This window comes from Chanodichthys erythropterus, chromosome 11 (genome assembly GCF_024489055.1).
Source record: "Chanodichthys erythropterus isolate Z2021 chromosome 11, ASM2448905v1, whole genome shotgun sequence".
Lineage (NCBI taxonomy): Eukaryota > Metazoa > Chordata > Actinopteri > Cypriniformes > Xenocyprididae > Chanodichthys > Chanodichthys erythropterus.
The window spans coordinates 49,294,750-49,306,979 of record NC_090231.1 but is presented as its reverse complement, the minus strand read 5'-3'; the positions used below and the strand labels follow the sequence as shown (position 1 = coordinate 49,306,979).

At 34.3% G+C, this 12,230-nt stretch overlaps 1 protein-coding gene across 15 annotated transcripts in view; it reads left to right on the top strand.

Moving 5' to 3' along the window:
• Positions 1-12,230, top strand: part of LOC137030018 (adhesion G protein-coupled receptor L3-like) — a 433,419-nt gene that overhangs the window by 227,330 nt on the left and 193,859 nt on the right. For 10 of the 15 annotated variants that reach the window (XM_067399942.1, XM_067399944.1, XM_067399938.1 and 7 more), the window contains one exon: positions 3,641-3,655. The exons of 4 other annotated variants lie outside the window; for them this stretch is intronic. In XM_067399942.1, the coding sequence (XP_067256043.1) occupies positions 3,641-3,655 (15 nt within the window). Of the gene's footprint in view, positions 1-3,640; positions 3,656-9,509; positions 9,598-12,230 lie in introns of those variants that run through there. One more of the 15 variants, XM_067399941.1, reaches the window with a different exon arrangement.

Sequence of the window (12,230 nt, the reverse complement as noted above, 5' to 3'; positions counted from 1 at the left end):
CATTTTTAGATAATGTTTTTTTTCAGTGTGCTTTAAAAGTACCTACAAAAATCTCAGTTTTATTAAAAATGGACAGATTCACTCAAGATTAGTATGCCGTTTGTATTTTGAATTCACATTAGAGATGCTCATTAGTTTAGCAACATGATAACATCAAACCAACTGTTGGCATTAGATGTTAATATTGTTCCTCACTTCACATGAAGTGTGCTAGTTGTGTGGCATCGGAGTTGCTGACTAAGTAAGATGTTTCAAATCAGTCACATATGAGACTCCATAGCGATTACACTCTTAGAATTAAAGGGTCTGTATAGACCAATTTGGAGCAGACGTCATAGTTACGTCACTTGCAACTGTAGGCACAGAGTCGTGGCAGTAAAACAGCAGTAACAAGTGGAGGGAAATGGGCAAAATTACACAGAATAAAAGAGAAGTGTTTTGTTGTGCTTTTGGATGTCAGAATCGGAATGCAAAAATAGTCTTCATTTTTATAGAATACCGTAATTGAAGATGGCCTTTGAAGCTAAACGCATACATTTATGTTGCAAGTCACAGACTGGACTGATGAAACCTGCAATAATTAGTCTACTATTAAAGCATGAATTTGATGTAAAAAGTAAGTCTACGTAATATTCACATATGCAGCTCATAGGGGACATACATAACAGTTATAGCATGAAATATTATTTAAACCTATAACATTTTACATAGATAACTTTTAAACATATAACATTTTTATCTCACAATTCTGACTTTTTTCCTTGCATTTGCATGTTTATATCTCCCAGTTCTGACTTTATAACTCGCAATTGTGAGTTTATATCACAATTCTGAGGAAAAAAGACAGAATGAAGAGTGTATTGCACAAGTTTGCAAAGACAAAGAGGGGTGCAAACCTCAGTTCCTGGGGGGCCATAGCCCTGCAGAGTTTAGTTCCAACATTGCTCCCACATGCATACGTGCAGTAAGCCTGAAGGACTTAGCTGGATCAGATTTATGTTCCATAAAGTATGCTAAGAAAAGTGGGTATTACAGTCCAAAACCTGACTTGAATTAGCCAAACAAATCAGTGGGTGCTGATGCGGTTCCATAAAGGACATTTAAGTTCACGCAATCCCACTAGTCTGACCCAAGTTCAATGAGTCAAGATGCACATCAGTTTGATGTACACGCTATTCTTAAGCAGCCCTAAAGGTTGATCATGGATCAAATCGATTCACCAGGAATTCTGTCACAGTGTTACAGGAGTTCTGGTTAAACAACAACTCCAGCTTAGCCTGACAGTGAGCCTGCCCTGGACCAGGTTAGTTTCCCAGCATAAGTTGCCAGAGTGACTAAACTTGAGCTATGTTGAATTTGCTTTATGGAATCAAATCAACTGACAATGAGTCAGACTAACTGAAATAAGCATGGCTTATTTGGTAAACTTGTTTTATGGAACAGGCCTCAGGTGCATTTAATTAGGGTTGAAGTTCTAATCAGGGCTGAGTTTTGAACCCCGATATAAATCCTTAAAGGGTTCTGTCATCTACTTCATATATAAAACCTTTTAGTGCAGGTGTGTCCTGCTCCCGGAGGGCCACATACTGCAGAATTCAGCTCCAACCCAAATTAAACACACCTGAACCATCTGATCAAGATCGTATTCCAGGACCGAGTTTGGAGACCCCAGTTTTAGGAGTTTCTCCATTCCACCAATTAATTAATTAATTCATTTTGTTTTAATTCATTTTTTTATTTCAATTAAATTTTGTGAATTAAGCAGCTCATTAAATAGAAAAAAAATAAAAATAAATAAATAACCCATTAAACATGAAATTCCTCCCTACATATTTCCTTAAAATCGAATCAAGAATGCTTATTTAACGCCATTGAACCTTTTTTTTTTTCAGTATAAGTTGCTGCCTTAAAAGGTGGTTACCACTGTGGACAGCAAGGCAGCTCATATTGTTTTATAATGGAGTTCTCTCTAGCTCTGGCTGGACAGATATTTTTGGACAGTTTGGATGGTAATCTGGTTAATCCTGTTTTGTCAAAATAAAAGATTATAGAACAGATCATGCATACTTGCACATAAACACAGCCATAGTTTAGTCATAGTGTGTGTGAGTGCATGCGTGCGTGTGTGTGTGTGTGTGTGTGTGTGTGTGTGTGTGTGTGTGTGTGTGTGTGTGTGTGTGTGTGTTGCGTTGAGTGTGTGCGGCCATGTTTGTGTGTATATATATATATAAGTCTGTCACTATATCAAATATTGTAGTAGCCTCTTTTTTCACACCATAATATTTATAATTATTACACTCTAAAAAATGCTGGGTTAAAAACAACCTAAGTTGGGTTAAATATGGACAAACCCATCAGGTTGGGTTAAAGGGCACCTATTATGCCCTCTTTCCCAAGATGTAATATAAGTCTCTGGTCTGGTCAAGTTTCAGCTTAAAATACCCTACAAATTTGCCCCTATTTTGGGGGTGAGCAAAAACATGCCTTTTACTATATAACTATATTGCTGGCTAAAAAAATCAATCCAAAATTGGTTGAAAAAAGTAGCTGGGTGAAAACACCCAGTCCCTGGGTTTGTCCATATTTAACCCAGCATTTTTTAGAGTTTACAATAAAAAAAAAAAAAAAAAAAAGTATTTTGTAAAGTATAATGTTGGTTGTATATTAATTGTATTTTGTATAAATTAAAATTTTAAATTTTACTATTTGAATATATTGTAAAATGTTTTTTTTTTTTTTTTTTTTTTCTGTGACACAAAGCTGAATTTTTTACATTTTAACATAAAGCATTACTCATTACTCCAGCCTTCAGTGTCCCATGATCCTTCAGAAATCATTCTAATATACTGATTTTAAGAAACATTTCTTATTATTATCAATGTTGAAAACAGTTATGCTGCTTCATTTTGTGGAAATTGATACATGTTTCAGGATTCTTTGATGAATAGAAGGTTCAAAAGAGTAGCATTTATTTGAAATAGAAACGTAGAAGTTGAAAAAGGAGGTTTTGTGAGATTTTTCTTAATTCTAAGCTGTTGTTTGTCCTTGAACTTTAGTTAAATAAACCTCACACAAGCATTAACAAATTGCTGTATGAATGTTATTTCAAAAACAGTTTGTGATGAATGATGTGACAGGTTAGTGTGTGTCTCACTGTTTGATTTAATGCTTGTCATTGCTGAATTCTTTTTTTATATTCATTTACTCCTTCCTTAGACACACACGTGCGTGCATCTCTATAATTTGAGTTTTTCTGTTTTTCCACAGGACTCTGCTGTATGGTTTGCTGGTACGCAAATATGTTTTATTTCTTGTGTTTAGTCAGGTGCACACTGTACAGGTTTTGAGACAAATCCTAGACAAATTTTGGGAATCTTGCTTGAGTTTGACACTGTCGATCGTAACTAAGATGTGTATCATGGAGTCTGACAGTCTGCCAAAAAATATGACAAACATCAATCATAAAGGACAGGCAAAATCACACAGTTTGCACCTGACTTTATTGTAACAAGAACAGATTCTTATTGTTTCTTTTAACCTCAGGTTGTTCTGGAAAAGAAGAAAATGTCTAATAATTATTTCATTGCTCTGATATTCTCTCTTTGTCTCTTTTTTTTTTCTCCTCCATGCCTAAAAATAGAGGTGGAACAGAAAGGTAAACCAGTGTTTTTTTTCACCCCGTATAGCATCTTTATGTCGGTTCCCTCGCAACATGTTTAACATTTTCTCAAGTAAACCATCATACATTTATTCATTACTAAAGAGATTATTTTTGACACTGGCTTTGTGTTATGCTGATATTTAAAAAAAATCAAACACACTGTTCAGTGACATGGCCTGTGTGTTTGGTAATAATATCTATATGTTATTGGAGGAAATGTTATGTATGTGGCGGAGATCGTTGCTGTGGTGGGCTCTTTTTTTTCCTGTAGTGTTCACCCTCATTTCAGTTCATGTGTGTTATAATGCTCTTCTTCTGGTGCTGCTGAAAATTAATAGAAAAAAAAAAAAAGTCATAATGTGACAATCTCATTTTACAAAGCATTTTATTGGTTGAAGATGAGTGTAACATGATGCCATCAATCAATGTTTGTGTTTATAAAAAAGAGAGAGACTGAACATTTTAAAGGTGTATTTCATTTTATTTTATTTTATTTTTTGCACTATAGTATTATAGATCACCTCAAATCAGAAATGGACTAAATCTCTTTAGGGGGGGAATGTAGTTCATTTATAATGCATTCTCTAACTATATACAATTATACAATTACATCATTTAAAATTGTAAAGCCGCATTTACCAGGCATGCAAAAAACTCATTAGGAAGACAGCATCAAACTTGCAAACACATGCAAATGAGCTAACACTCGAAATTGACAGTAAATAGTAATAAAACAAACAAACACCTAATTTACATAACTGAATAGAAATTAGAAATGAACAGCATGTTTTTTCATTAAATATTTATTTAACTAAAAAAATCATAAAATGCTTTGAAGGGACTTCTGGGGAATCTATTGAGAGGTTACTCATTTTTGAAACCATTTAAATGAACATTCCAAAGGAACTGATTCATTAAATTGAATCAGACTTCTTAATGCGACTTGAGGTTTCATTATTGCTTCAGATCGCGATAATGTGCGAAATTCATTGAAAAAAAAATTATTATAACTGGAAAAGCTACACTATTTTGAAAAGTGTTGTGTTACTGTCACACCGTTTGAAAATGTAGTTGTAGTAAATTAGTTATTCAATTCTTAGTACATTCTTATAAGTGAGTTGTCAATACTGATGTTTATACTATACTGATAAAGGTAAAAAAAAAAAAAAAAAGTGTTTAAAATTAGTTTTGAAATTATCATGTTTTTCTGTAGTTGTTTTTTTTTTTGCTTTTTTTTTTTTTTTTTTACAAGCAGAGGAAAATCAATAACTTTTGTTTAAACAATTTATGACCTTATTGTGATTATGCTTAATAACTACATTAAGTTCAAAAAACACCCACACTGATTATGCAATGTCTAAAACATGTTCATATGTTTAAATGCTTTTAATTCATGTTTATTAGTGTCATCCTGAATTTATGACAAATCTTGTATAATTTTGCTTCTAATACTGCAGAATTTGTTGTTGAATTTGCTTCGGCATGCAAACACGCTTCACACGTACGTTGAGTTTGTCTGTTCAAGCCTATAAATATTATGTATCCTTTTTCATCTGCCAGGTAATTAGATCTTATAGCATCAGTGTATCGGCTAAGTGCTCGCAAACCCCCGTTAGCACTTTAACAGTAATGATATTCATAATCTAATTCCCATTTAAAACATCCAGTGAAGCCCAATCAATAACCCAGCCAATGAGCTGTCAGCATTTTAAATGACATCATTATGATGATAGTGCTGCTAACCTTCAGGGTGACACCATCAGACGAGAAACAGAACATAAGAATGTCTATAACTCTCTGTCTCTCTCTCTCTCTCTCTCTCTCTCTCTCTCTCTCTCTCTCTCTCTCTCTCACACACACACACACAGACACACACACACATACACACACACACACACACACACACACACACACACAATGCTCAAGGCTGAATATATTAGTTAATATTATACACATTAATACAGGTTTCCAGATGTGTATCTCAGGCATTTTTGCATTTGGTCTGATTCGGTGTTTCTCAACTGGTTCGGCTTCAGGACTCTCAGGATTTTATATTGAAAAAATCAAGTGTCAAAACTAAACCAAAATGCCCTTAAAAACTAACTTATTAATGTCACCATGAACTGCACAGGCATAAAATATTCCAAAACATTAACTTGGCAGGCTGAATAGGAAATTTTACCATTTTGGTTTCCAGTGGTCTCTTGAATTTTGATAGTTTTGTGTTCTCAGCAGCCACTGAATCATTGCACAAAACACATTGGGGCATGATTATTTTTGTAGCACATCACGCATCCCGTCCATGTTGGCATCTGTCTAATTTGACCAACTTCTTCCAAATGGCAGATGAATTTGAACCAAAATAGTTTAGTGTACACACACAACCACACATACACACACTTTTTTTTTTTTTTTGGTAATAAATTGGTATATCATTCACATTGAAGAAAAAAAATAAAAAAATCTCTTTTTCTGGCATTGACGATATATCTCATCTTTTATGAGAAAACGTTTCCCTGCCAAAGACAGGATGTTACGGCTTTCCATATTTTCCCTGTTATAAGGTAGGGGGACCTATTACGCATCTTTCAAAAGAGTACTGAATCTTTGGATCAAAACACAGGCTAAGAAGAAGCAGAAACAAGCGATAGCATATGTAATCATATGCATATGTAAAATAATGGTATTATCATCTTAAACAGCATATAAATCAGAACTGCCTAACATTACTTAATGAAATTGGACCCAGGACGAGCTATAGGTCTCTACAAGCTTTGGGGGTGTTGATGGACTCGATCTACTCCATCTGTGTTTTGATCATCGTTCTGAATCAGATCTGGATGACTATAGTCTTTGACAAAAACTCGATTTTATCAGCTTTTTGCTCAAAATGTTGCTCTTTTTATTAAACTTACCCACCTTCAAGTGTTGATTTAAAATAAATAAAATAAAAAGAATGCGTGAAACCTAGAAAAAAAATGCTAGAAGTGTTTTCTCCTCCCTTTTAAAAGTTTTTTGGCTATTTATTATCGTAACCATGATTATGTGGTTCGCTACATATTATTTTGATTTAGTTTTCCCCTGCTGTCAGAGCAGAAACATGATCCACAGGAGGTCGATCAACCAGTTGAGAATCACTGCTGTAGTTCATCAGATTAGGGGCTGTAATGGCCAGCTGGTCTGAGATCAGAGGTTCAGGATAGATTGATGTGATGTGGAGATGAGAGATGAGAAGCAGAGATGAGCATTAAAACACAGAACGACTCGGCAGATGGTGTATGTTCACACTTATATTCATCTTATCCTAGACATCCTTTCTTCTGCCCTTCCTCCTCATCTCTTTCTGATGGTTTCCTCTAGCCCTCTCTGCCTGTATTGGTTCATATTAAAAGCAATAGTTCACCAAATAATAAAGCCTCTTTAACTCCCCATATGACTTTTCTTCCGCGAAACACATTTTGCAGAATATGCACATTGAGCTCTCCCATAAAATGTAAGCACTTGAGGGTTGTCAAACTCCAAAAACAACAACACATACAAGAGGTCAATATGAATTTTGTGGTATTTACCAAGTGTTCACAAGCTTTGCATAAGGAACAGTTACTGCTGTTACTGCTGACTTAAATCTGTGTCACTCAAAGCTGTCACATGACTTCAGAAGACGTATAGCCATCATACTTTGTCATTTTTTAAGCTTCACTGAGCTGGCTACTGTGAACTGGGGCTTGCACGGCATCATCCAGAAAAGCAGCCAACTAGTTGATGGGTCAGAATTTTTTTCTAAATAACTTAAAGGTGCAATATGTAAGAATTTTACAACTATTTGTAAATTGTAAGAAAATTGCAATTTTGACCAAGGCTCCGGGACGTGTGAGGAGTCGCCTGTCAATTGCATCATACCCGCGTTACCCTCGGCTTCCGGTTTTATTTTGTAAAAAAAAAACATGGAAACACCAAAGACGCTTTAATATTTACATGTAGCTAACATAACATAATCAGATGCAGCTTTATTTTTAGTAACAGTAATACAGCATTCTCTCCATCATACAATACGTTTTTAAATTAATTTCATGCCATTTATCACATTTAATATGATATTCTAAAATCGTTCTAGCTTACTGTAGTGTGCTACAGTGTCTCACAGCAGCCACCGAGTGAACGCACAGAGTAACGTTATAACATCATTTTCAACACACTCAATGTATCTAATATGATAAACAGAGCTGTGTTACCTCATACTCATGACCGGAAAAGCGGAATTGCGCCGGCGACTGTGTCATAATAAAAGTTCCGCTGCTTGTGAAGCGTGTGTTGCGCAATCGCTCCAGCGGCCTCTTTTAGCTCCAACAACACTCGGTCCTGCTCTGCTTCATACTACAATAACATTAATAATCACATCCATGAACATGATTTCTTCCCGAGTCCTATCCCAATACTTTTCCACTGCCGTTGAGGTGAAGACCACATGTCCCAAGATTCCATGCTCAAACCTTTAAGGGTTAGTTCACCCGAAAATGAAACTGTCATCATTTGTTCAACCTCATGTCGTTCCACACACATAAGACTTTAGTTCATCTTCAAAACACAAATTAAGATATTTTAATAAAATCTGAGCAGTTTCTGTCACTCTATTGACAGTCCACGCAACTACCGTACCACTTTGTCGCTTCAAAAAGTTTAGAGATTGTAAAACTAATCCGTATAAATCAAGCGGTTTACACCACATTTTCTAAAGAGACACGGTCACTTTATATGCTGAACAGATTTAATTTAGTTTTTTATTCACATATAAACATTCATCGACTCACATATCTGGTTCATTCTCGTGTGTTACGCAGCACATTTGAGAATGAGGTTTGTTCTCGAAGATGAACATTGTTCATATGGGAATAAAAGCCTAAATTCGATCATATCATATAAAACGATCGTGTTTTCAGAAATTTGGACTAAACCACTCAATTCATACAGATTAGTTTTACAATCATTTCATGAACTTTTTGAAGCGTTAAAGTGGTAGTTGCGTCGATGTCAATGGAGGGACAGAAATCTCTCAGATTTTATTAAAAATATCTTCTTGTGTGTTCCGAAGATGAATGAAAGTTTTGTGGGTTTGGAACAACAAAAAGGTGAGTGAATGATGACAGAATTTTCATTTTTTGCGTAAACTAACGCTTTAAAATGCCGTGCAGTATTAGCAGTCTTTGTTGTTTCTGGCAAGTCCAAACTTGCAATAAAATCTAAAAAAATATTACAAAGGGGAAAGAAGTACAAGCTTTGAAAACATGTTTTAATATCGTACATCTTGCACAATTTTGTAATGTTAATTTGCTGGAAAAATGGCACAAAAAAAACTGATTGTTTTGCATCAGTGACAGACTTAATAGGCTAGTTAACCAATCAATAAATACAAATTGTAAAAAGTAGTCTTGTTTTTCAGAAAATTAAAACAAGGTAAATTCACCTAAAGGGGCTATATGTAGGAATGACACCCAGTGGTCAAAATAGGTACTGCAGTCCAAATTCAAAATATTGTTTGCCCCACCCCCTCCTTCAAAGACGTGGGTGGTCGGCTTGAGGACTCGCAACAAGAGGAAGCACAATTGACAATGAAAGCTGAGGAGACTTACACACTGTAAGCTGATGAGTTCATTTATCTATGTTTTAATATGCTGTCGTTCATAGAGATTTTTAGATGGATACAGAGGCTTTTTAGGTCAGGTAGAATCTGCGATTCTCTAACCTAGTTTGTTTGCTGGTTTCCATGGCTGCAATATGCGGTGTTTCCGGGCAACTGGCAACCTGTCATGTCGAAATACTATTGGATAAACTGGGAGCACACGGTTTCGCACAGACCAAAACAAAGACAGACATTCTGACACGGAACACACATTTCAAAGTAGAATGTCTGGCTGTAGCATTGTTTTTCTGAGAAACAAGTAGGTGAACTTAGCATGTTTCCTAAATATCTGCAAAAAATATTGGGGTATTTTTATGCTTTATTAAAGTGAAAATGTTACATATAGCCCCTTTAAGCAATTTACTTAAATTTCACAAGATATTTATACTTGTTTTTGTAGTTTTGCATTCATTTATTTTTCTTCCCTCACTGCTGTGATTATAATTATAATGATGAAAGTAAAAAAAAAAAAATAAACATTTAATTTACTGTTCCACTGATTAAAAGAGAAAGTGGTTTTGAAATGACATTTTCAGTGAATAAATAAAAACAGACTGCTTATTTTTGGCTGAACTATTCCTTGAAAACCTTTTCTTCACCTTCCCATTCTGAATCCTCTGTCTCTCGCTTCTGCAGCCCATCTGGAGCAGCGTCTGCCACTTTAAGACTTTCTAGAAAGACTTAAATCTGTTTGTGGATGTGCTCCGGTCAGCATCAATAGAGTGCTGTGATGTTGATTGCAGTGGGGATTCGCTTTAAATGCAGGTTTAAGATACAGACTAGCTCGTTTCTTGTTTTCTGATATAGCCGTTCACTGTATATCACTGTAATCCTCTGGCTGGACAATCAGAGAGTTGTGTATGTGTTCTTCAGCACTGCACGGTTTGTTTGTGTGTATGTGTGTTAGGTTTCAGATACAATACAGGTTTTAGCAGCCTTATAACGGGGCTGATGCTGGAGCGAACGACCCACTTCATTAACCTTTATAATACCTGTGTAAGCGTTCAGCGCTGTATCATTTTCTCGCTCAGAGATGCTCAGACTTCCTAATGGAGCTGATGGACTCAGTCACAGTGGCAAAGGAAGGTTTATTTTTCACAATATAAAGGAACAAAATGAGGTTTCTTTATCTATGGCGTATTTTGGCCCTGCGGATGTTTGGGAATTAAATTCCTTTACAAAACATTTTCCAAACTCACTAGTTTATTTACTTTACTGTTTGTCTACTAATAATGTAAGCATAAATGCACCACTGGAGAATTCTGTCACTGTCTTTCTTCTGGACCTTCATGAGGAAATGAAGAAATATAATTTTGTCATCTACAACCCTCACATTAAATGTTATATTATATATTTTAAATATATTTTCACTTTTCTTGCATAATTTGGTTGAAATTTGGTTAGATAAAGCTTTATTTGGAAATTAATAAAAATAATAATTTTTTAATTATCTGCACACAAATCATTTTCCACGCAATAAACATTGAAAGCGTTTATTTTTACTCTGTTTAGTTTGTTATATATTTTACAAATATTTTCACTCTTGCATAATTTGTTAAAAATATAGTAAGAAGTAACTTTAGATAAAGCTTTATTATGAAATAAAAAAAATACATTTTTAATTATCTTCACACAAATAATTCTCACATGTTAAATATTGAAATGGTTTATTTTACTTTGTTTAGTTTATACGTTATATATTTTAAATATATTTTCACTCTTGCATAATTTGGTAAAAAATGTAAGAAGTAACTTTAAGCTTATTATGAAATAAATTATTATAATAATTACAATACATTTTTAATTATTTTCACACAACTAATTTTCATATGTTAAATATTGAAATGGATTATTTTACTCTGTTAAGTTTATACATTACATGTTTAACAATGTTTAAATATATTTTCACTCTTTTTGCATAATTTGATAAACATATAGAAAGAAGTAACTTTAGTTAAAGCTTTATCAGGGAATGAATTATCATTTATCTTCACAAATAATTTTTACACAATAAATATTAAAATAAATGTTTTTTTTTTTTTTTTACTAGTTTGTTATATATTTTAAATACATTTTCACTCTTGCATAATTTGGTAAAAGAAAACATAGTAACTCTATATTAATCATTATTAAGGGAATAAATTATCTTTAGAATTATGATAAAAGATTAATTATTTTCATGCAGTAAATATTGAAATGGTATATTTTACTCTTTTTATTCATAGTCTTTTTTATTCACACTTAGATTTCTCACACTATATTCACACTATTTTCATGATGAATTTTCATAGTTTAGCTTTGAAGGTAAAAGTAAAGCAATAAAATCTGCAGGAAAGGCAATTGTAGTAAAAATGAAAAGTAAAGGTTAAACATTTAACAAGACCATTTTACTGTGATTTTTATTGTTTTCATAAAAATCAACCCCTGGGACATGAAAGTGCCCACAGTTGAAGAAACACTGAGACGTGCCGGAAGCTTCCAGCTGTAGTAGGCAGAGCACCGTTTAGCATTAATTTATTGACCGTTCTGAGCTTTTCTGCAATCGTAAATATCATAGATTTAGTAATGCAATCATAGACACACACGGCCCGAACCTGCTGCTCAGTTACCGCTGCCTCTGTAGATTACACTGTCTTTGGTATCAACAGATTTGACCCCTCACAGGAAATTAATTGGAATGAGTTTATATATTTCTAACCTAATCTGGTTAAGTGTATGGATTGCCGCAGTCAGGCCTTGGGTTTAATCAATTTCTGCGAAGCTAAAGCCCTGGAAAGAAACACAATCTTTCTGTTCTGATGCTGCATGGCTGGTTAGAGCGGACCCAAATGGAGGAAAATACTGTTATTATTAGTTTTGTGCGCGCAGATGCAATAAATCAAGATGACACAA